Source organism: Mauremys reevesii, linkage group 9, assembly GCF_016161935.1.
Source record: "Mauremys reevesii isolate NIE-2019 linkage group 9, ASM1616193v1, whole genome shotgun sequence".
Classification (NCBI taxonomy): Eukaryota; Metazoa; Chordata; order Testudines; family Geoemydidae; genus Mauremys; species Mauremys reevesii.
This window is the reverse complement of record NC_052631.1, coordinates 41,878,413-41,904,937: the sequence shown is the minus strand read 5'-3', so window position 1 is coordinate 41,904,937 and position 26,525 is coordinate 41,878,413. Positions and strand designations below refer to the sequence as shown.

The 26,525-nt window shown below is 38.7% G+C and overlaps 1 protein-coding gene and 1 long non-coding RNA gene across 7 annotated transcripts in view; one reads left to right on the top strand and one right to left on the bottom strand.

Moving 5' to 3' along the window:
* Nucleotides 1–13,322, top strand: part of LOC120371922 — a 32,033-nt gene extending 18,711 nt beyond the window's left edge. The window contains exons 3-5 of the long non-coding RNA XR_005584652.1: nt 151–207; nt 5,048–5,160; nt 13,223–13,322. This is a non-coding gene — a long non-coding RNA (uncharacterized LOC120371922). The remainder of the gene's footprint in view (nt 1–150; nt 208–5,047; nt 5,161–13,222) is intronic.
* Nucleotides 1–26,525, bottom strand: part of CAB39 (calcium binding protein 39) — a 74,552-nt gene that overhangs the window by 35,718 nt on the left and 12,309 nt on the right. For 5 of the 6 annotated variants that reach the window (XM_039488395.1, XM_039488394.1, XM_039488398.1 and 2 more), the window contains one exon: nt 5,792–5,949. In XM_039488395.1, the coding sequence (XP_039344329.1) occupies nt 5,792–5,905 (114 nt within the window). In that variant the 5' untranslated portion in view covers nt 5,906–5,949. Of the gene's footprint in view, nt 1–5,791; nt 5,950–13,195; nt 13,217–26,525 lie in introns of those variants that run through there. The other variant, XM_039488399.1, reaches the window with a different exon arrangement.

The window sequence follows — 26,525 nt, the reverse complement described above, 5'->3', positions numbered from 1 at the left end:
GGCATCTACAAGAAATCAACCAAACTGTGATGTTTGGGTTGTGCAACAAAGTACCTACATGTTTATATGAGTCACCTATGTAACTTTAAAGTATGCCTTCCGCAGTTTCCTTCTAATGTTTGTTACCGGCCTTGTCTTACTTCATTTCAGATTAGATTGGAAGGTCTTTGAGGCAATTTCAGTTGTGATCCACCACACTGCAGATCCGTAAGTTTATCATCATAGTTTCTCAGTTACACTAAGCAAATTGCCAATAAAATATATATTTTTTAAAAAGTTAGACTAAATCACTAAAAAATTAAGCTAAAACTACCAAAAGGGAAAAGGCATAGTAATGAGAAAGCAGCAAAGAGTCCTGTGGCACCTTATAGACTAACACACGTTTTGGAGCATGAGCTTTCATGGGTGAATACCCACTTCGTTGGATGCATGTAGAAAATTCCACTACATGCATCCGACAAAGTGGGTATTCACCCACGAAAGCTCATGCTCCAAAACGTCTGTTAGTCTATAAGGTGCCACAGGACTCTTTGCTGCTTTTACAGATCCAGACTAACACGGCTACCCCTCTAATATTAATGAGAGAATAAGTAAAGGAGTGTGCTTGTGGCTTTTATATCCCCACTTTGAATATTTAGATGTGAGTGACTGACCTCAAGAACTACAGCAATATGTTGCAGGAGAAAAGTGTGTCTTGGTGTCACTGAGTCCAGAGAGGGAATTTTGCAGAGGAAGGGCAATTATCTGTTTAGTATAGTGTGGATTTGAAAGTCAGTATTTTATATCCTGAAAAACATGCAAAATTTAAAATAATCTGAGTGATGAATGCCCTTATTTTTCAATCTTTTTTTTTTTCCAAATTCAGTGTACTACACATTCTATATTCAGAGATATAGTATGTATGCATCAAGGCTTTGATTCTGTGAGCATTTAAGGCAGCATATATACAACTTTAAACAAATATTTTTACACCTCAGTCCCACTGAAGAGGCCCCATGTTTAGAGTTTCACCTCCAAACAATTTTTTGTTTCTACCTGAAAATGTTTATACTCTGGTTATAGGAAGTTTAAATAAACCCATAGTACTAGTGACTGAGGTAAATTGTAATCACAATCTTTTTTTTAGGTTACCATTGAGAAATTAATGTTCATCCATTATATGAGTTTAAAGGCTCTCTATGAATCATTCTAATGAAAGATCAGTCAGCATTTATCTCTACTATGTGCTTGAGGGACTTCCACTACCTGGAATATTATTTGTACACAGAACAAATTTACTTTTTTTTTTTTTAATTAAAATATCTGGCATTTGAAAGTATGGATGCTCTGAGCAAATATATTCTGAGATCTATCAATCAACAAAGAATATCCAACCACTACATCCTCTGTAAAAATTTCCAGATTTACTTCGCACTTCCTATCAAGAATGTACCACAATATCCTGTATTAGCCAAGATAACAACATGTGTATTTTCATGTACAGAGCAGTAAAAACTGCATGCTGATTTACATCTTTGTTTGCAAGCTGGCTTACAAAACATTTTAAATTTCATCTTTAGTTATGGCTTTGGGATTTGTGAGTTTTACTGTTTTTAAATGCTGGTTCCCTTTGCACAATATTACCCACTCACTTACTGCCTCTTTCAAGTTGAGGTTTTTGCAGATGAACTTCTTGCACCAGCATTATATAGGGAAGGCTAAATAGTTCTTGTGCCTTCCTTTAGAGTAATTTCTTAAGCAGTTATTTAGGTGGCTGATGGCTCATCCATATTTTCCCACATAGCCTTGTCCTTTGGCAGTTTATGGGGGGAAGCCGACTGCTGCAGAGGAGCGTGTGGATCGGACACAGACTTCTCTTAGGGGAGAGTCTGATGATAGAGAATCTCCAGGTTATAGTCAGGAGCAGAGGACTGAAAAGTATAATGTAAGGGCCGGAACAGATGATAAATAGTCACATAAAAAAAGAATCTGGCACATCAGAAAAAGGCAGGCTAATAAACAGGGACAAGTTTTTAAAGTGCTTGTACACAAATGCCAGAAGTCTAAATAATAAGATGGGTGAACTAGAGTGCCTTGTGATAAAGGAGGATATAGATATAATAGGCATCACAGAAACCTGGTGGACTGAGAGCAACCAATGGGACACAATCATTCCGGGGTACAAAATATATCGGAAGGACAGAACAGGTCGTGCAGGGGGAGGAGTGGCACTATATGTGAAAGAAAGTGTAGATTCAAATGAAGTAAAAATCGTAAGCGAATCCACATGTTCCATAGAGTCTCTATGCATAGAAATTTCATGCTCTAGTAAAAATATAACATTAGGGATCTATTATCGACCACCTGACCAGGACAGTAATAGTGATGATGAAATGCTAAGGGAAATTAGAGAGGCTATCAAAATTAAGAACACAATAATAGTGGGGGATTTCAATTATCCCCATATTGACTGGGAACATTTCACTTCAGGACGAAATGCAGAGATAAAATTTCTCGATACTTTAAATGACTGCTTCATGGAGCAGCTGGTACGGGAACCCACAAGGGGAGAGGCAACTCTAGATTTAATCCTGAGTGGAGCGCAGGAGCTGGTCCAAGAGGTAACTATAGCAGGACCGCTTGGAAATAGTGACCATAATACAATAGCATTCAACATCCCTGTGGTGGGAAGAACACAACTGCCCAACACTGTGGTATTTAATTTCAAAAGGGGGAACTATACAAAAATGAGGGGGTTAGTTAGACAAAAAGTTTAAAGGTACAGTGACTAAAGTGAAATCCCTGCAAGTTGCATGGGCCCTTTTTAAAGGCACCATAATAGAGGCCCAACTTCAATGTATACCCCAAATTAAGAAAAACAGTAAAAGAACTAAAAAGAGCCACCGTGGCTTAACAACCATGTAAAAGAAGCAGTGAGAGATAAAAAGACTTCCTTTAAAAAGTGGAAGTCAAATCCTAGTGAGGCAAATAGAAAGGAGCACAAACACTGCCAACTTAAGTGCAAGAGTGTAATAAGAAAAGCCAAAGAGGAGTTTGAAGAACGGCTAGCCAAAAACTCCAAAGGTAATAACAAAATGTTTTTTAAGTACATCAGAAGCAGGAAGCCTGCTAAACAACCAGTGGGGCCCCTTGATGATCAAAATACAAAAGGAGCGCTTAAAGACGATAAAGTCATTGCGGAGAAACTAAATGGATTCTTTGCTTCAGTCTTCACGGCTGAGGATGTTAGGGAGATTCCCAAACCTGAACTGGCTTTTGTAGGTGACAAATCTGAGGAACTGTCACAGATTGAAGTGTCACTAGAGGAGGTTTTGGAATTAATTGATAAACTCAACATTAACAAGTCACCGGGACCAGATGGCATTCACCCAAGAGTTCTGAAAGAACTCAAATGTGAAGTTGCGGAACTATTAACTAAGGTTTGTAACCTGTCCTTTAAATCGGCTTCGGTACCCAATGACTGGAAGTTAGCTAATGTAACGCCAATATTTAAAAAGGGCTCTAGTTTGCAGATGATACTAAACTGCTCAAGATAGTTAAGACCAAAGCAGATTGTGAAGAACTTCAAAAAGATCTCACAAAACTAAGTGATTGGGCAACAAAATGGCAAATGAAATTTAATGTGGATAAATGTAAAGTAATGCACATTGGAAAATATAACCCCAACTATACATACAACATGATGGGGGCTAATTTAGCTACAACGAGTCAGGAAAAAGATCTTGGCGTCATCGTGGATAGTTCTCTGAAGATGTCCACGCAGTGTGCAGAGGAGGTCAAAAAAAGCAAACAGGATGTTAAGAATCATTAAAAAGGGGATAGAGAATAAGACTGAGAATATATTATTGCCCTTATATAAATCCATGGTACACCCACATCTCGAATACTGTGTACAGATGTGGTCTCCTCACCTCAAAAAAGATATTCTAGCACTAGAAAAGATTCAGAAAAGGGCAACTAAAATGATTAGGGGTTTAGAGAGGGTCACATACGAGGAAAGATTAAAGAGACTAGGACTCTTCAGCTTGGAAAAGAGAAGACTAATGGGGGACATGATAGAGGTATATAAAATCATGAGTGATGTTGAGAAAGTGGATAAGGAAAAGTTATTTACTTATTCCCATAATACAAGAACTAGGGGCCACCAAATGAAATTAATAGGCAGCAGGTTTAAAACAAATAAAAGGAAGTTCTTCTTCAAGCAGCGCACAGTCAACTTGTGGAACTCCTTACCTGAGGAGGTTGTGAAGGCTAGGACTATAACAATGTTTAAAAGGGGACTGGATAAATTCATGGTGGCTAAGTCCATAAATGGCTATTAGCCAGAATTGGTAAGAATGGTGTCCCTAGCCTCTGTTCGTCAGAGGATGGAGATGGATGGCAGGAGAGAGATCACTTGATCATTGCCTGTTAGATTCACTCCCTCTGGGGCACCTGGCATTGGCCACTGTCGGTAGACAGATACTGGGCTAGATGGACCTTTGGTCTGACCCGGTACGGCCTTTCTTATGTTCTTATTATGTTCTTAGTTGTTTTGGAAAAAAGAAAATTCTCAAACAATGCAGGCTGAAGATTAATTAGGAAAACACACTAATCCTTCTCTTACATTATGATGAAATTTTTAATTAACACTTCATTCCATCCACTATTGAATTGTATGTGCCTCCCATACTATTCATCTCGCCAAGAGACCTGCAGATACTTTTTACCATCGTTTATTATTAACTTATTGGCACTGAAGTAGCACCCCAAAGGCTCCAAAAATAAGGATTAGAAACCCACTGTGTTTGGTGTTGTACAAACATATGGCTCCTGCACCAAAATGTTCACAATATAATCTGAAACAAGATGTAATAAGTAATGAGAAACATGGAAAGAGGACAAGAGTAATGATAAAGATCAGGTCACTACATGGGTCAGAGTTATTACATAACTTGATCAGTCCTGACAGTTCTAAATCACAACAAACTTTATTTGAAACAAATAAAATATACTACTGCAGACTGATGCACAACATAACCATTACTTGTTGGCTGATTTCTTGTAGGAGACATGGGTCTTAGGGAGGATCTTCCACAGGAGTCATTTAATAAAGAAGATGCAATGAAACTTGTCTTATGTGATAAGCTCAAAGAACTAACAACTGGTTGCTTAAGGAAGGTAATCTTATTATAAAATTGTAGAATTGTATTTCATATGTAGGGGGTTACTTTGGAACAGTTTCTTAACACAGAAGGTTGCCTAACAAAGATTCTCATGTAGAGGTATTGGTGTACTTCTAGACTAAACATTCACTACGTCAACTGAAGTTTTCTTTAATATCCAGGCCATTATTATTATTTGTATTCTGGTACCATATGCGTATTCCTCGAGTGGCTTCAGGGTAATGGTCATTGCTCAATGTCCACGGGCGTTAGGTCACTAATATGGAATTTTCCCCTTATGTACAAGGATTGCTATTGACAGTCAACAGCTGTATATCTTTTTTCCATTAAAATTAGATCCATAGAGAATTAATTCCTTCTCTGTAAGCAACCAACTTAGAAGTTAATTCTAAACATATCAGTGGCCAAAGGCAGAAGGACCCAAGGTCAACAAAGATCAAAGCACCAGTTTAACAAAATATAAAACTTTTCTTCATCTTTAGTGTGTGAAGGGAAATCAAAATACTTCTATTTAGTTTACATATGTTAATTTATAAATCCTGTAAATTCTGTTTTCCCTCCCAAAATTAAAGTTTAATATTTCACTAGCAAAAGATTAAATCCCATAGAAAGTGCCATAAATATACCTTTTCTGCCTTTTTGTCAGAGATATCTTGCTTTTCTAGAACTGCCATACTCTCCTTCAGATTCTTCACTATGTCTGCAGGAGACTTGTGGGACTTGCCAAAGGGGAATGGCATTATTGCAAGCTATACAGGTCTTCCTTCTGCAGCTCCTACTTCACCTGGAAACAGAAAATAAAAGAATATCAGAGGCAGAAATAGTGGGTCCACAGTGATAGCATATATGAAGAGCTAGAAAGCGTTATAAAGGCATCAGTATGCAGTGTAATCACTTAAACTAGAACACAAAACCATCTCTAAATTGTACACTATTTGAGTTTCTAATTTTCTAGAACATGGAATAAAGAATCCAAGAAATCAAACTGAAATCATTATCTAGCGTTTCAGACAGATATTAAAAATTATACCCAGGACCACGGTACTGTACAAATAGCACAGTTCAAAGTCACATGCTAGCCAGATAAAAATAGAGAGGTTATTCCAATTTATGCTGGCAAGAAAAATCAAATCACTAACAATAGGATTTGTCCTGCCTTATTGTTGCTGAGTACTGAAACTTATTTTCAAATGAATGCATAGATGGCTGCTAGCAACGGAATTTTATTACCAGTACCAAGGATTAAACAAAGCATTTAGGGTCAGACTCTGTCAGACTGAAGATCACATTAACAGAGACAGTTCTTTCAAAGATGAGGTATGCCCTCTGCCCTAAGTCAGCAGACTTTTCCAAGGGATAGTTAGCACTTGCATTAAATATATTCATACCTTTGTCTAAATTAAATAGGAAGTCGAAAGATTTTCTAGTGCATAAGTAAAAAAAACTTTTACCAGTATAAATGCTTCAATACCAGAGCTTTAGTTCCTAAACTTGTTTATCTTCATTCACACAATATAGTTTCCCCTGAAACGATTTCACAAATTGCACTTCTAGAACTCTAGACCAGCTACAAGTGAACAGAAAATCCCACACTGAAAAATGCTGATGGGTTACTTCTGCAGGAGACAAAAGACATTTGAAGCTGACAAAGCAGAGGTCACAATGTCATTACAAAAAAAGGATGTCACCCTGAACTTCAGTTATTTTCTATCTCTACCTGCCAATGAGAACGATAACCAGTCAGCATGGATCAGCATAAAAAACTAGCATCTAATTTATAGCAAAGCTTCTTATCTAATATAATACAAACACTAGTTACATGTCACTTAAATAAAAGTTCCTCCCATAGGTCACTAAGCTAGAATACTGAAATTTTGTACATTCACTCATTATGGACTCCAAACATTTTAGTTTGATCTTTCCATCACAGGTCACTAAAAGCTTTTCAGTTTTAAGATTTCAACCATTCAAGTGCCTTTAGTTGTAAATTAGAAGTATTAATTTGCAAAAGTTTAGCTTTTTACATGAGCCAGTTATGTCAGGTATGAGGCCAAAAATTTGAAGAACTGAATGTCATAGGATACCAGATCTATTTAAGATTTTAGCCAAGAAAATTCCCATAAATATGTAAATCGAGTATGTAATTATAAAACTTACTATAACTGATGCATGCTGCTGTATAAGAAATAATACAGCTGCTCATGAAGAGATGCATTCCTGCAGTAAGTAGTATTTAAATCAGTCTACTCTTGAAGAGAAAGTAGCAAAACATCAGTATAATGGAAGTGACCAGACCTCTCTCACTTCCAAATACAGTATTTTCACTTTTTAATTTATGCAAGCAATATGTCCAATATTTAGATGTGGTGAAATTACACCTTTTCCACCATATCTCAAAACATCTTAATCAGCACTGATAAAAGGCTGAAAAATTGAGTATCTATGAACAGAGAATTGATAACTTGAGATAATAGCATACCCGTTATTGATGAAAAATTACTTTAAGACAATAAAATTAAATAATGTCTCAATATTTTACCAAATGTAAGTGCAATGCAGTACCATCTTCAGCGAAAACATGACTATCAACTATTATTTAATAAAAATGATGCTATTTTCAAACAGGGATTTACAGGTATTCCAGGATTTTTTAGAGGCAAGAGAGGGGCAGGATGACACTCCTTTTAGAAATTACATGTGGCATTTAAAGTGTTCCCATAAAGTATGATTCCACTCTGAAAACTGCTTCTGTACAAAGTGGAATCAAGGCTTTCCATATCTGTCTCAATCACTTCCAGACAGAATCTGCTCAGTTTACCAGTTTAAAAGATTTTTTCCCCCAAATCACTAGCCCTGCCAACACAAACTGGGATCTAAAAGTCAAGTTGAATTTTTTATAGTTTGCTTATCACTATTGGTAATAAATACAATAAAAGCCAAATTGTCCACCAGTTACACCTGTATAACCCCTTTATCTTCAATTAAGATTGGACAGGTGTAAATGAAGGTAGAATTTGGTCCAAACTGTTTTGTTGAAGATGTGAGAGCAAGAGTAGAAATCAAGCTCCAGAACCAAGAGAGCTATGGGGAATAAATGTTACTAAATGTAGAGTAGAAAAAAATATTTTATTATGAAACAAACATCTATGACAGAACACAATGTAGGGAGCAGATCTATTGATATTCTGCCCACAATTACACTGCTTTCAGAATAAAAATTCTTGCAAAGAACTACACTAACTCATTTAACTATAGGCAATCAGATAAATCCAATTTCTAGGTTTACAAGTTTTATAAACTTCCCTCTAGAGGATAGTGCCTTCACCTATTTAAAATCGTCTAGCCTCTACATTTGCAGGAAGGCCTGTGAATTGACTTGCCTGTCATAGTTTTATGAGCTCCATATCAGTAATACGGTACATGGACATATACATGATTTTGGGGTATATTTGCAATAATTTTAATTTGAAGATTTGAGGATAAAAAATTAATAGAATTCAATACATTCCCAAAAATGTCACTTATTCATATTTGACTATACTCTATCCGTAAATAGAGAAGTTTCATTGTGAGTTTTTGATAAGCAATTTATAAAAATAAGCCAACTGGCAATAGCAAGCAAATCCAAGTCCTGAGTCACAGCAGATGCAGGGAGAGATCACTGCTGCAAGGTGCTTTATGTATTATATAAAACTAAGCAAATGAGTTATTTGTGCTATTTCTGTTGAAGAAATAGAGTGACACTAGTGGGAACCTCATTTGTGTCTCCTGAGACTGAAATTCCTACTAAAAAGCCAGTGCTGCATCTTGCTAAAGAAGCTGGGGTATCCCTCTATATTCTAGAACAGGGGTAGACAACTTGCAGCACATGAGCTGATTTTCAGTGGCACTCACACTGCCCAGGTCCTGGCCACCAGTCTGGGGGGGGCTCTGCATTTTAATTTAATTTTAAATGACTCTTCTTAAACATTTTTAAAACCATATTTACTTTACATACAACAATGGTTTGGTTATATATTATAGACTTATAGAAAGATACCTTCTAAAAATGTTAAAATGTATTACTGGCACACGAAACCTTAAATTAGAGTGAATAAATGAAGACTCAGCACACCACTTCTCAAAGGTTGCCGACCCGTTCTAGAAACATAATGGATACAGCTGTGAAGGGGGAAAAAACATATGAAGTGTGACAGACTGACATCCTAAAATACCCTGAATAAACCTTTTGGAATTAAGATAAACTTCACTGAATAAGGGTTAGTACCTTTGGGGTACATTGTATTAAAAATGTAATTGCGTATGTGTTGCTGTGGAATTGTATGTACCTCCTCTAGCATGGAGGTGATGCTCATGAATTTCCTCAGTTATCAGCCTTTGAATCCACACCTCTGGGGAGATATGCATATACTAGTTCAAACTTCATTCTCCAGAGACCAACAGACAAAGAAAAGACTTTTGGATAAAAGCTTGGGGTTTAAACTGACTCAGGGCCTTCTGCCTGATCCAGCAAATGGACAGGACCTCTGGTTCACGGACGGCCCCAATCCTTAGAGAATTGGAAGTACTTGGCCTACTGAGGCCTCATAAGACTGTGTAACTGTTCTGAGCTGAAGCTCTGATGAACATGTAACCACAAAGAAACCCATAGGGTGGGCTGATGCCTAGTAAACTTATTAGCATGCATGTTCTTTTATTGTTTTTAATGTTTTCTCTGTAATGTTTTTTACCTTAAGAATAAAGTAAGCTTGCTTAGAAAGAACTATGGGGTAGCTTCCATTTATAGCAAGACTCAAGTATTAAGGCCAGAAGGGACCATTACGATCATGTAGTCTGACCTTTTGCAAATTGCAAGCCACAGAACCTCACCTCAAGCAGGTATGTTTAGAGAGACTGTCTTTACTGGGAAATGCACAGTGAAGGCAAGAAATTGTTCAGCCTAGACGTACCCTTGCCAGAAGGAAGTGAGACGTGGGTCTCCACCCAAGAGAGGCATCAGCTGGGAAGCTGGAAGCCTGAAAGTGGGTGTCCTTGCTGGACCACTGAGGAGGAATACAAGTCCAGTTGCCCTCAATTGTAACATGAAGCACTTAAACAAGGAGTCCAGTGGCATCTTAAAGACTAACAGATTTACTTGGGCATAAGCTTTTGTGGATAAAAAACCCACTTCTTCAGATGCATGCAGAAGAAGAAGTGGTTTTTTATCCACAAAAGATTATGCCCAAGTAAATCTGTTAGTCTTTAAGGTGCCACTGGACTCCTTAGGGACACAGGCTACCCCCGATACATGAATCGCTTAGGATCTCTCTCTCTTGCTAACCTGGGGAAACTTCTCTAAAAGGCAAGCTACAATACATGACATGAGAGAGGTTGGGAAAAACTGCAACATACCACATCTGTCTAATAAAAAAGGGAAAGTCCAAAGGAAGTGCCATGTGATATTCATCCAAAAATCAGCCCATTGAACCATATCAAATTATAACAATTTTCCCAGTATCAGCATCTGAGTTGTGGTTTTTTGTTTGTTTTTGCAGACTAAAGGTAATAATTGGAGATATACCAATCTCCTAGAACTGGAAGGGACCTCGAAGGGTCATCGAGTCCAGCCCCCTGCCTTCACTAGCAGGACCAATTTTTTTGCCCCAGATCCCTAAGCGGCCCCCTCAAGGATTGAACTCTCAACCCTGGGTTTAGCAGGCCAATGCTCAAACCACTGAGCTATCCCTCCCTACTTAAACAGCTTTGTTTGCCACTTTAAAAATTACCTTGAGACCTTTTTCAAAAAGTTAGTCTGCTAATAAGCACCTGGACAGCTTTATCTTTTGAATTAGCATGTTTCTTTGCTTCGTCCCTCATTCTCAGTAATCATTATTCATTAATCATTATTCATTTGTGAATTGAGGCCACAAATAACCTTCCACTGAGCACTTATCACAGAATCATAAGCACACTTTACTGTCTGCACTAACCTAACGGGATCTGGTAGAAAGAGAAAAGTTTGACCCAGCCTAATGAAAACCAAGATGTTTAAAGTATCACTATTGTGTTCAAATTTGGAAAACAGAGAATGTAACTTTTTTTTGTTTAGTGCAAGTGGATATCAAAAACAAGAACACGGCACAGTCAATTCTCCAAAAGCTAAACAGGGCACTAAGAATGTGATATAGTATCTTTTTCCTCTAAGACTTAGACTTAATTTCAAACCAATGACTTAGAGTCTAAGTCATTGGTTTGAAATTAACACATAAATAATGTCTATAAACAGTTGCCACAGAATGGCTACATATGAAATGCATTGGTGTTTTTGGCCCAGTTCCTACTGGACGAGCATCCACATGATAAAGCCTACTATCAATTGATAGTCTTACTGTAAGGCTCAGCAGAGATGCCAAATGGTGGATGTGTACAGAAATTAAAGGTAATCCCCCTAGTTCAGTGTTGAGGTACCTCCTGAAACAAGTACAATCAACCCTTAGAGTTCAACAAAATCAGATCTTCCTTTCCCTCCAAAACCAAGAGTATATTAAAAAGCTACATTACATTTTTTGTCTAACTTCTGGTTTATTTATTAACCTTCAAGGAAAAGCTCCCCATTTCCAATTTCATTATTTCAGGGTAAAAATATAACTTTAAATACAGACAAAGATGCAGGCCTCCCTCCTAGCTACTTAAAGGAGACTTCACTTGTACCCTCTCTTACAGCTTGAGGTGGGAAACTGCCATTCTATCCTTTTCCTACTCTCAACCTTACCCCACCATCCTTGTTTCTTTTTACAAATAGCATCTTGCTTACATGGAACTACATTTTGGATTTTACTTATGCATGCCATGTTCTGAAGGGGTCCCACAGATGGCAGACAGGGTCAATACTAACAAAGTGAACATCCAGACATTTGGGGTAACAGGACATGGTGACTCATTGTGTCAGATTGTACAGAATTTCTAATTGTGCCAAGGTCTGATCTGGCTGTGCAAAATTTGCTTGATAAACATTACTTTAAATCAACAGTTCTCAAACTATGGGGTGGGCCTCCCAAGGAAGCATGGGAATGTGTGCTGCCTTTAAAAAAAAAAAAAAAAAGAACTCTGGCTATCAGCCCCGGGCTCATGCAGAAGGGCTGTGCACACCCAGGAGGTGGGGGATAAAGGGGCAGCTGGATACCCACCACCCGGGCTCAAACTCACCCTTCCCCTCCACCAGGAGGCAGCCCAGGCTCCCTAACCCTTTCCTCCTCCTCCTATCCCCGCAGTCCCTCATCTGGAGGTGGTGGGGTTCTGGCTGTCAATCCCGGGATGGCAGCAGTAGCACAAGAGTAAAGGCAGCAGTGGGGCACTAAGTCTTCTGTGAAAAGTGATATTGATGAACATCACTTTTCACACTGACACCCTTATTTCTGTGCTGCTGCTGGCATGGCATTGCCTTCATATCTGGGCACCCAGCCAGCAGATGCTGCTCTACACTTTGCCTTTAGAGCTGAGTAGCAGGGTGCATAAACAACTACTGACACAAAGAAGGGGAGCCCAATCAAATAAGTTTGAGAACCATGTCTTTAAATCATAAATAGTTTGTAACGGCTGTATGGAATATGGGTTAAATTGTAACCAATTTTAAACTACTACGGTTAACAAATGATAACCTTTAAGATTGCCTTGCTGCTTTAAAAAATAATAATAATAATAATAGATAAAGCTTGAAAAAGTTAATCTACAGGGACACTTGTTTCTCTTGCTCAAGAAAAACTAGAACAAATGCAAGAACACTGACATGCAGTTTCTTCCTTGTGATCAATTTAATATACTAAGGAACAAGATTTCTACTTCTCATTTGAAATGTCAGAAAGTGCACTCTCCTACAGGCTAATTCAAATACGGGTTAGAAAGAGATACACTGAAACAGTATAATCATCCAATAAGGGAAGTTATTTAAGCAAGGAGTGACGAAATTAAAAATAAGTTGATTGCATGACTATTACTAAGAAAAACATTCTGAGAACAAAGTACAAATAGTAGTACAGTACATCTTCACTTACTGGCATCTCTATTAAATTACTCCATAGAGGGCTGGAATACAGGCACTCAAACTTCACTAGCGTGGACCTCAACAACTCTCTTGAAGCTAGAACAAAGTTCAAGGAACACTGAAGAACAGAGGAAGGCAGAGAAAATATCGTCTTCCTATGACATTTTTACAAAACTATGAAAACATTTGTACAAAGTATCCCTTTGTGAGGTATCATTTGAAAACTCATAATTCACTGATCATTATTGTCCTTGTAAAGTATGCATGGCAACATTGTATGTAAAGTTACAAGATTCTACCGTATGATGTTACAGTAGCCCAAATCAGTTCCTCAGAGACAAAATGCTAGTCAGCACCTCAGCCAGGTTTCAGCATAATCAAATGGACTATCACCTGATTAAGGGGACATTTTTGGCAGGAAGAAAGGCATAAGTGAGAAATTTACATATTGGCAAATAAACAGCTGGGGTTCCCGTTCAAAACAGACTTGCTGCCACCTGAACTCTAGCTGGAGTGGATACTCCAAAAAGAGAAAGGCTATAAGAGGGGGAACAGAGGACAGAAATCACCTCTCCCCCCTCATTTTTACTCACTGCATCAACATTTGAAAGATAAAGGAAGCATCAATGAACTGAGTGAGTGGTCCTGATTGAAGGAGTTCAGCCAGGAAAAGCATGTGATGAGAAAAAACTTTGCTTTGAATTCAATTAGCTTGTTCAGTTAAGTATTAGTTTACATTTTACACCTTTTATTTCTTCGTAGCCAATTCTGACTTTTATGTCTCATTACTTGTCATCACTTAAATTCTTTCTGTGGTTAATAAATTTGTTTTATTGTTTTATCTAAACGAATGCATGTTTGAAGTATCTGGAGCCTCCATTTGAGATAACAGGGTTTGTGCATATCATTTTCTATTAATGAAATGATGGACTTTCTGTGAGTTTGTACTTCACAGAAGGAAAGAACTGGGCAGTACAAGATGCACATTTCTGAGGACAAGACTGGCACTGGGAATTTGCTGGTGCCACTCTGCAATATAATTTAGAAGTGGCTGGCTAGAAGTATTCATATCATTTAGTTGGGAGTGATTTTGCATGCGATAGGCTGTGTGTGACTATGCTGTGTCTGAACAGGTCAGGAGCGGTTGTTCTCACAGCAAAGCAGTGTGAAAGCTGGAGGGTTGAAGGGACACAGCTGTTCAATTGTCCAGACTGTACTCTGGTGAATGTCACACTTCCATTTCTGGTTATGTATTAGATCAGAAATCCCGGACTGCCCTGCTCTGGCGGAAAAAAAGTTCTCTCAGACTTGTCAAATTTTCCTGTGACTTCTAGAAATTAATTATATTAAGATATAGTTGCACAGAATTCCTACTTTCACACATTTGGCAAGTAATCAGCTACAACAGTCAAATTCTAATGCCGCCTACAACTTTATTCTTTCAATTGTAGGGCTTCTAATTTAACAATGTCTTTTTTGTCTGTCACTTTTTAAAAATGTACCATAGACCAAAACAGTGTCAAATACTCAAATGTATGTTGACTCATTTAGAAGTACAGAGGTTGAGATGAAATGGTTGTATTCCATTTAATATGTAATGGATGAGGGAAGCAGGCCAAGAAAAACAAGTTATCTCTTGGTAGCTATAATGAAAAAGCACCTTTTGATAACAATTGCACAGATATGTTAAGACCTAACGCCTAATGAGCAAGCACAGAAAATGTTCTGCTATTGTGCGAGCAGATAAGATGTAGCAACTTGTTAAAAATTAAACAAAATCAGCATAATTTAAATAAGGCAGAACTACTAATATCAAGTCAATTATTTAGAAACAATGTTAAAAATGTACAGATTGACTTAAACACAAGAAAAGATGACAATAATGAGTAAAAGGATACATTTTGTTTTATTGTTAAGCCAATATTAAAAACAGAACAATCATTTACAATCTTGCATCTAATCACACCAGTTTCAATTATTTTAGGGATTTATTTCAAAATACCTGTCAGCAAGTCTGATTGGCAGAAGCCCTGGGGAGGGGGGTTCACCTTCCTCTGCAGTGTGGGGCACAGGTCACTTGTTGGAAGATTCTCTGCACCTTGAAGTCTTTAAACCATGATTTGAGGACTTCAATGGCTCAGACACAGGTTTGATCCAGGAGTGGGTAAGTAAAATTCCGTGGCCTGCACTGTGCAGGAGGTCAGACAAGATGATCATAATGGTCCCTTCTGACCTTAAAGTCTATGATTCTATGTCTGTAACAATACAGACACACACAAAAACTTCCCTGGAAGAAGAGTGTTAAAGAAATCCCTATGACAAACCAGTTCCTGTTTCTCTGCCCCCCACCCCCAAAGCCCAGCCATGGGGTACCCCCCCCCAGTCCAGACAAACGCACTCACTACCCCTCAAGAGCCCCAGTTATGGCCCCCTGCCAGCCCAGACATTCGCATCCTCTTCCTCCTAGAGCCAAGGGATCCAGAGGGAGAAACAGCCTGATGTTGGGTCCCAGGTTTGTGAGGAGTTTCCTGCACGCCATCTTCTTTCTTCAGGGTATGCTGGGAAATGGAACCCTCCATGCTCCACCCACCTCCCCCCAGCAGTCTCTTCTATTTGCAATCTGTGCTCTGCTGGGTCCAGCAGCCCCTGGTGGCAACCAGCAGCTCTGCAGCCCGTTTCTGGGTGGGAAAAAGGAAATTCCGCACACAACATTATTTTTTGCGCAAATTCTGCATTGTGCAGTGGCACAGAATTCCCCAAGGAGTAACAGGCCTTATGGCCAGAAGGGACCATTAGATCATCTAGTCTGACCTGTGTAAGACAGACCATAGGATTTCACCCAATTACTCCTGTATGGAGCCCAATAACTTAGGTTTGACTAAATCCCATATCTACCAGAAAGGCATCCAGCCTTGATCTGAAGATATCAAGAGATGGAGAATCCACCACATCTTCTGGTACCTGATCTCAGCAGTTAATCACCTACACTATTACAAATTTGTGCTGGATGTTTAATTTGACTTAGTCTGGCTTTAACTTGCAGCCACTGGTTCTTGTTACATCTTTCTCCACTAGAGTAAAGAGCCCTTTGGTACCCAGTACTTTCTCCCCTGGAACGTTTTATAAACAGTTATCAAGTCATCTCTCAATCTTTTGATAAGCAAAATTGATTTAACTCTTTAAAGTTCTCACTGTAATACAACAGGAGGATTTTGTCAGCATAGGTATATTTGCAATCCCCAATAGCGTTGAGTATAAGTACAGTTATATTGGTATAACTGAATCTACATTAGGACTTTTACCAGCATCGCTATGTCAACAACAAGAAAGTCAGATGCACACCCCCAATAGGTGTATCTACGCCAGTGTAACTTGTGTGTCTAGATCATGCCGAGGTCATTTTTCTTCTAAACCTCAAATAATTTTTGTGGCTTCTCTCTGTACCCTCTCCAGTCTTTCAGCAGTCTTTAAATATTGTTACCAGACCATACACAGTATTTCAGAATGTCTTGCCAATGCCTTATGTAGATAAAATCACCTCCTTTCCTAGTCTCTATTCTCCCCGTCTATACATCCAAATATTGCATTGATCCTTTTTGCCACAGCACCACATTGGGCATTCATGTTGAGTTACAATGACCCTTAAATCTTTTTCAGATTTACTGACCTGAAGAGCTCTGTGTAAGCGTGACAGCTTGTCTCTTTCTAACTTCACTAACAGAAGTTGGTCCAATAAAAGATACTACTTCACTCACCTTTTCTCTCTGCTATGCAGGATAAAGTCTCCAATTCTGTAATCAAAGACTACGTTCTTTGTTCTTAGATGTACAACCTTGCATTTTTGAATGAACCCAGTTTACCAAGCAATCCAGATCACTGTGTATGAAACTGCCCTATCCTCATCATTTGTCATTATGCCAATCTTTGGCATCCAAAAATTTTATCAGCAGTGATTTTATATTTACTTCCAGATCACAGATAAAAATATTAAACAGCATCAGACATAGAATCAATCCATGCAGAAACACTAGCATGCAAAAGTAAACAACATTAAAAGCAGCAAATACTCCACTATAATGCTTGGCATGAATTAACTGTATACAGTTATCTGTATACAGTTTATAAATGATACTTCTTATAAGTCACTACAAATTTTTTCATCTATATCAGTCAAGAAAGGCATATAGAGTGGCTGTTAGGGCTGGAAGTGCCTACTTTTTTCATCAAGATTATTGTACTCCATCCAATGCGCAATATTAGCATCCTGCTTGTAAGGTAGAAACACTATCATCAATTATTGATCATGCAGTAGCACCCAAAGGTCTCAATCAGGACTTTTTTTTAAACTGTTCCAGCTATTATTGCTTACCACTTTGCTTCATGCAGAAATGAATTATTTGCAGTGTTACCAATTTAAAGGTGGAAAATTTAAAAAAAACCCTCTTTTCTAACCAAAGAACAGTTTTTAAATGAAAAATGGTAAGTGACAGCTATTAAGGGCTTTTCTACACAACAAAATTGGTTGACTTAATTTAGGTTGACCTACAGACACTACAGTAATTCAATCAGCTGTTGGTGTCCACACTATCCTCCTTCTGCCGGTGCAGTGTGTCCTCACCAGGAGCGCTTGCAACAACTAAAGTGGGGCATTGACAGCTCAGTGCGGGGCACTGACAGTCACCAAGGGCTCACAACTGGAGCCCCCCATCTAGCCCAGGGTGACAGCCCCAGCTGTGAGCCCCACGCAGGCTCACTTTCACAGCACAGAGCCTACCAGCAGTGAAACTGACATTCTTTTCATTTTTACACTGCTACTGTTTCTGTTCAGGGGAGCTCCGTGGGGAGCTGGGGCTCTCAGTGCCAGCAGCCAGGCTCGGAGTGGGGAGCCCAGGCAGCAGCCTGCTGGGAAGTGGGAGCCCGTGGGGCAGCAGGGTTCCCAGCAATGTGAGGGGAGCCTAGACAGCAGCCCGCTGGGAGCAGGTAGCCGAGAGTCCGAGGGCAGCCAGGCTCTAGCTGGAGCCTCCCACTCACCCTGGGGTGACAGCCCTAGTTGTGAGCCAGGCACAGGGTTAACAGTAGGGAACCTACCAACCTTTCTTGTCAATATCACGGCTCCACCAGGGAGCCATGAAATTGACAGGAATTTTAGCCACTAGCCAATGTAAGTACCGCAGTGTCTACAGGGACACAACATCACCCTAACTACATTAACATAAGTCCTATGCCTCTCGTGAAGATGGAGTTATTATGTCAGTCTAGTACGGCACTTACATCAGTGGGAGCAAGATTGTAGTGTAGACACTGACAGTTAGGGCGACATCAGCTGCCTTATGTCGACCTAACTCTGTAGTGAAAACCAACCCTAAGAAAGCCATTGTACTGGACAGAATGTGAAATGGAACTGTATATATACACTATGCAATTCAGTTAATAAGTATTAATTCCTCAAACACAGAAATGTGCAAAACTGTGTATTGTTCAAAATAATTAGCTTGCTATGCGATATGTAATTCCCAAATACTTCAGTCTACTAATTACTTAGACCTATTATTTTTTCATATTCTCTCTCAAATACCAATACACTTATCAATATTTATGCTTTTATTTATTTATAAAACACCTACCCTAGAAAGAAGTTTCAAACAAAACAATAAGAATGGGCTAAAACACTGATTCCACCTTCCATGATTATACTTGCACAATATTCTAGCAGTGAATTATGACAACCCCATTTCCTTAAAGTGCTCATCTTGTGCTACATTTAAGATGATGTTAGCATCAAAGGATTTCAGTCTTTGCTTTTCAGCTGATTGAACAACAATCACCAACTCATCTTTGCCATTTTTGGGATAACAGAGATTGCTCCTGCATGAAACTCATGTTGAAGAGTATAATCACAGGTGCATTTTGGTGCTAATCACTGAAAATGTCTCATAGGATCAAATTCATCAATGTTCTTCTATTCTACTTTTACAGTGAAAGTTTTGTTCAGTGGCATATTTGATCTCTGAGAACCAAATCAAATGCTTTCAGCACTTGTTGAAATGAGCACAAATCCTTTTTTTCACACTAACTTGCTTGACAATGTTTACATTTCACTTTAGAACAATCTGTTTTCATTACTTTAATCTAGTCTGTAGTTTCCTACCTCTGTTTTAGGCATGTTGAGTGAGGTGAATTCATACTCAGATGTTTGACAACCACTGATCACCTACTTGCATTATTTACCAACATATTTCACATTTACTACAGTCAGTCTAAAAAACAACATAGTAAATTCAACACAAGACTGAATAATCAGATTAGCAATGCAGCTCATAACCATACCTACATTTCCCACTAGCCACACTCCTCTCTCCAATCACCAAAGACTCTAAGATTCTACTTGTCTGACAGATGAGGAACAAGATCACCTACACCATGATGCAGAAGATTCACAGATTTTTATTAGGCTTCATTAGCTCAGTGTCAGAGGTTCCCCTACCGAACAAATATAACCCACATTTTGCCCATAGCAACTGAATAAACACACAAGCACATTTTTATAGACACTTAGTTCACTAAAAAGATAGATCACAACTTTTGAGGGATTTTATGGATGACTTTCAAACTCAAATACTACTATTATTCTTAATATTTAAAAACCAAATCCCAAAACTTTGTAAATGTTCTAGAAAAATATCACAGATTTATGACTTAGCTTCTCTTCCTGGTGTGCAGTTTAAAGTCACTCCACCCATTCATTTGCCCAAAAACCTTTATGCTGTACTACATACGGTATACAGATAGGCACATAAAGGCCTCACTCATTCCCTGGTAAATATGAAAAGCAAACTGGCAATTCAAAAATCTCAGCATGAAAGATGACCAGCATCTACAATACACCACACAATTTGAAAAGTTTACTTCAAACCTTTAATACTGTAATGCAAGTCACAGTAAAAGAAACTGTAAATTAGCTGTTCCAGGCAATTTATAACCTTGAAGCTCTTTAATTTAGAAAATGTATCTGATTGTATCAGGAAAAAGCTTTGAGAATCAAAAGTCCCAATCTAAGAAAGAAAGTATTAAGGCTAAAAACATCCTCAAATGTGTTATGTTTTTTATGATGTTTGGGAGCCTATAAACTAGTAAGAGCAGCTTCTTTTGGCTACAGTAACCAAAGACTAGTCCTAGAAGCCTTCACAATTCCCTTAAGACGGGAGTCACAAAATCAGTGACATTAGGAATGGAAAAGATGTATTAGAACTCTTAGCCCATCCCATTGCTAAATACAGGTATCTACCTACAGTTAGGGGTTCCATTTTTTGCTATTCTTTTCCTTGAATTATATGTTTATTTTATGCACATTTTCAAGTTGTATGTTCTGGGTATTATTGTTTAATTTTCTTTTTAAGAATTCCACAGCATTTCAGTCAACATTTTCCTTTCAGATATCATTTTAATTTCAAAGACTGCTCTTCCACTAACACAGGAAAAGCTATATGCAACAAAACATTTTCAGTTCCCATCTTTAAGTGAGGGACATAATACCATAGCCAAAGTTGAAAAAAGGAAATTTAAAAAAAAAATGTTACTGTGAAAACTGACTTTGTGGTTATCAGTTAAATCCTAAACCCAAGTATCAGAGAGGTAGCCGTGTAACGATGCTCAGAGGGGTGGATTTTCCACACCCCTGAGCGACACAGTTATACCAACATAAGTTTGTAGTATAGACCAGGGCTTAGTATCAACGATGTAAGTGAGACAACTCTGTGGCAAACCAGTCATGAAAAAACTTATTATAGAGCTGAAGATGCTGCACGAACACTAACGCACGCTAGCTGAGACAGCAGATATGTTACAGCTGATATGTTAAAGCATAGTTTAATGCCTCCAGTTCTGACTACTTTTGTGCTTTTGCAAGAAAACAGTCCCAGGGTATGTCTATGCTACAGTGGCATAGACATGTGAAAATATAATGTAAAAATTAAAATAGCCATTCTGCAATTAACTTGTCTCATCAACCCAAGATGTAGTTGACACTTGTAATGTGAAATTGACAAACTGACTGAGCTTAGTACATAATTTAAGGATGACATATTTCCTTTGAAAGGAACATTTTCATTGGAAGTTATATACTGATTCATATAGGAAGCAAGAGACAGTAGTTGACATACAAGTTTCTATTCTCAGACTTGGGAGTCATGGCCCTGTCAATACCATGAAATCCTTCCACCCACTTTGTCATGGCCCTTGCTCAGTGAAGAGAGCAGAAATGGCAAACTGGTCAATTAAATTTTGCTTGGTTTTTAAGCACAGTTCCTTATCCAAAATTAGGAGCAGCTGTACAGGCATTGCTTGCTGAATCTACCCTTGGGATCATATCATATCTCAGGTAGCATCTTTGCTTTCCAGCAAATCTTGTATTTTTGCCTCACATCCTAGATCCAAAAATATAGTATCCCACATCTTCCATAAACCAGTTACTAGCGGATCCATTATATTATGAAAATGGAGTTATCCATCTCACTTGTCCTCAAATAGAAATACCAATTCCTCGGCCAATCCTAGAGGAAGGACACAAGAATGATGAAGGAGGCGGGAGCAAAATTTCCAGCAGGTGAGAAGACGTGATGAGATCAACTTTCTGCTCAGATCAGCAGAGCTCAGACACTGGTAATAGGTAACTGTATCTCTGCCCTGAGACCTCTTATAGATAAGGTCCTAAAAGATGCAACTTTACGTCCCTCTATTCATCAACATCTGCACAATGAGAGAGTATGACACTCACAAGAGCCACTGCCAACATTATACCTATGACACTCGGTTCTGTATCTCATTTTCCAAAGATGCAACTAATGCCATTAAAATGTTATAATACTTACAAGAAATCACCTCCTGGATGAAAAGCAACTGTTTCAAATGGAATCCAAACAAGATTGAAGTGATACTGATCAGATAGAAGAACACAAACCAAACAACTAGCCAGGAGGCTACCCACTCCTCCCACTAAAGCTCTGTGCCCGACTTGCCTCATCACTGAGCCTAGACCCCTAGACAATTAGCAGGCTAAGAAGAATACAGTTTTTTTTCTAATTCAGATTTTTATCTATTTTTATTTTTAAGATTTTGGTTTTTTAACAATTTTGATGGGTAGGGTTTGGGTTAGGGTGGGTGCAGTCTTGAGTGCGGGAGGCTCCCTGTATAGCTGAGGGACCCAAGACAACACGATGCAAGGTGTAGGAGAGGCAGTGGTAGACTTGACCAAGCAGAGCAGAGACCCCCTGCCAGGACTGTAAAGAGGGTGAACCCTTGACTGTGAGGGGGAGGCCATCCCACTGCTGAACAGTTCCTGCCCAGAGATGGCTCCCACACTTCTGGCTAGTGAGTGAGCGAGCAGGGCCATGATAGCACAGCTGAAGAGTGCTCCTTGCACAGCTGCAGGGCCAATGATGCCGAATCCTTGCAGGTGCAACGTGTGAGAAAGGTTGCAGACCTGGTGGGACAAAGCAGATATCTCTGGCACCCTTAGCTGATGAGTGACAGAGTGGGGTCTGCAACAGTGGGGCTGAAAAGGGCTTCCTGCACAGCCAGTGACACCTGATCCCTGCAGGAAGGACAACTATTACCAAATGATTTTTTTTCCCCAGGGATTTCAGTGTGTCAGCTGAAATCTATGTTTACAGGCAGTTACTGATTAAACTCAAATCCTGCCAAGCCTACTTATCAGCTAGTGTGCCAATGACAAAAAAAATGCCTTCTTTCACCTCCATTTTGCTAAGAAACTTTGCTCTTTTTTCCCCTATTAGGACCTGGCCACAGTGATCCATATAGTTGTCACCTGCAGGCTAGATTACTGTAATTCTCTGTATCTAAAGGCGATATGAAAACAATGCAAAAACACCAGCTTATACAGAATGTGCCCTATATTCTAGTCCCTCAACTGTCTTGCAGTATGCTTCCACTATCATTTCAAATCCTTCTCCTCAAAGACACTGCAACAGGGCCAATTGCCTCCCAAGAACCCTCCTGTGATCAGGGTACCCTGCCTCAGTTTCCTCTACAATTCAAAAACTCACAAAAAGCTTTCATGAGTTCAAAATAATTCAAGCAGCTGTTCCTAGGCCTACCCTAGCCGGATTCTGCAAGATCAAGCTTTTGTAGTAAATGTTCTGGTCATGGTTTAAAAAAAAAAAAAAATCGTACCCAAAGCAGAGCTTCCTGTAACCAGGGACAGGAAAAAGGCTGAAGACTTCACAAAGTCCACTAGGGACCTTGTCACACCAATCAATCTGGAAGTCACCCCGATACTCACTGATGGGACCACTACAAACACTTGAAATGGACTGATAGATATCTTTTAGTGTAAACTTTCTGGAATGTCAGATATTTTACTAAAACCACAAAAGAAATATTTCCTTTTCTTCTGACAAAATCTGTTGGAGACTGAATCTCTTCCTCGCAGAGTCTTTTACTGGACAAAGCTTCCTTTCATATTCCTCTGAGCACTATGGGTCCTGTCCGGTTGAGAAATTGTTGTATTACAATTTAGTAGGCAGAGTTTGTTAAAATGCCATTTTGGCTGACATGTGGATCCACACCAACAACCTATTCAGAGTGGCTAACTGGAATTCAGAAGAGAGTTTCACAAGTTACATTATCTTACCTTCTAGAATACTGAATATCATCAGAGTCAGAACTGAAATGAATCAGCCAACTCTATGGTGGAAGGGGAGAGAAAATATTATTTGATTCTATTGTAAATTCTCAGGGTAAGTGAAATGGAAGCAGGAAAGGCACAGCAAAGGTAGAGATGGCTATGGTGGGCTGCATACACGAGTAATTCTAAATCTGTTCTACCCTTACACCACTCTTTTCTCTTCTGAGACCAATAAACTTCCTTGCTATGAACCACCATCACTGGAAAAGATGCTGCTCTGTCTCTGATAAAGACAGAAACATTTAGGAAAGACCAAAAGAGTAGATCTCAGAAAAATGCCACACACCAAAAGCTGAGAACTCCAACTTCATGTCAGATCACCCTAGAGTTCCCAAAAAGTTCACCATACCCAAGTATTTACTGCAAAATAACTGCACACCTTGTATCTTAAAGAGCATTCCATTCATTGTAGAATGGTAGTTTGAAGGAAGGACTGACATCAACAGATAATGTAAAAAAAATTGCCTTTCAACTGATTACTTATATCGGGTGTGCTGAGTCTTCATTTATTTTCTCTAATTTAAAGTTTCACGTGCCAGTAATACATTTTAACAGGTCTCTTTCTATGTCTATAATATACAAACTATTGTTGTATATAAAGTAAATAAGGTTTAAGAAGCTTCATTTAAAATTAAATTAAAATACAGAGCCCCCCGGACAGGTGGCCAGGACCCGGGCAGTGTGAGTGCCACTGAAAATCAGCTCACGTGCCGCCTTTGGCATGTGTGCCATAGGTTACCTATCCCTGACTTATATACACATCAGGCATCATGAAAGAACTTCAGCAACTCTCTGTTTCGCCAATCTCTTAGTTTTCGTAGGGCCATATTTCTTTCTTCAAATCCTTTAAGCAGAATTACCCGAGATGAGACACATACAAGTTGGCAAAAGTGGGCTTTTGTTCTGTTCGCTCTTGATGATCCGTTGGCAAGAACAAATGGTACAAATGCCCAGTTTTGCAAAAAAGTTGGGATGTCCAGGGCAGGGCTTAAAAACAGGATATATGGTCACCCCAGGTTGTTTCAAGAGCTGCCCTGGCAGCTCTTACCACAGCTCAGCTTCCGGCCAGGCCAGGCCAGGCAGCAGAGTCTTGGGGGAAGGGGAGGGGCATGGGGCAAATGTTCCACCTCTGGAAGTTAAATCAGTCTTGGAACCCCAGTAACTTCCCAGCTGCTGATGAAGCTGGCTCATTACAGTAGAAGATCTACAATAACTTCTCTCCCATTTAACAACATACATTTTCCAAAGTTTACTTCCCTTCAGCAATGATTTATGTGCAGAAAATCTGAGGTCTATCAGGGTTCTCTCTCTTATGGAAGAGGTTGCAGGGAAAAGGATACCTAAAAGCCTTAAAATCTCAAATAGTGATTTTTTTTCAGTTTATACTTAATTTCTAGGCATAGCCTAACTTCACCAAACTATCTTAACAATCTTTGTGTTTACTAGAGTGGTTTTAAAGTCATAGCAAATGAAAACTAGATGCAACGTTAAATATAAAGTGCTCGCATGGCTCTAATATAGCCTCCACTTACAAAATTTAATAGATTTTAGATACTACTCAATTTCAATTATAGGTTAATATTGGATATTGATGTTTCAATGTAGTGCTTTTCTAAGAGATTATAAATCTGAATAATTTTTAGAGCAACACCTGTTTACAAAGCTCTAGCATATTTTTAAGAAGGTACTTCAAGTTTAGGTCAGTAGAAACGACAGATCAGTGCTGTGTTCGAAAGGCACAAATTTAGGATCTTGAGTCCAACAATTGCTATCATTTCTTCACTCGCCACCATCTCTGTCCCTGAAGGCTTACCTCAGTTCTCTCAAGTCACTAAAAGAGCTTTCATCTGATAATTTGCACAGTATGCCTCAAAATACATTCTAGAAATAAGTCTTCTCAAAACCCATTTTTAAAGAACTCCACAAGCCTTATTCTATTCTGCTTACAGATTTCATGACGGAATTGTATCTGTGCAAATACTTACGTTGTATGCAATTAATAGTTTATTCTTCCTAAAAGAAATTCTGTATCTGACAGACAGCTTCCATTGTAATTTGAGGAAAAGGTAACTCATGGAAAGGAAAATAGTTAAATACAATGGTAGCCATTAGTTTTATTAATGGAACCTGCAGATACTTGTATGATAGGACAAGTTATCTAAATAGTTAGGACTAACGGTAAAATAAACACGTATCACCTATATATTTAAGAAGGATGTCTATGCATTTAAAAATCATCAGTAAACAGAAGCATGGAGCTTTAATTTCAGTTTAGTCCATCAATTTCTTGTTTAACTGTAAATTTCATTCTGTTTCTGCCGCTAAAAATAAGCTTGGGTAAGAGCAGAGACAATATTGCACTAATAAGGATTTTGCATGACTTTCTTGCTAAGGCGAGGCAGCATGTGTGGAATACCACATGAAAGTGCAAGTTTAGAGGAATCTTACACCTAATTTGAACACTCGCAAAAATCGAGGAGAATTGACAGAACCAGAAAGTGACATGCACTACCTAATCTACAAACCTTCAATCTAAAATATTAATTTCAGCCTTCATTTCTAGCAATCACCCTACCACAGAAAGATATTTTGATCAGCTCCAACATTCCAGACAGATAAACATGAAAAATTAGCAGCA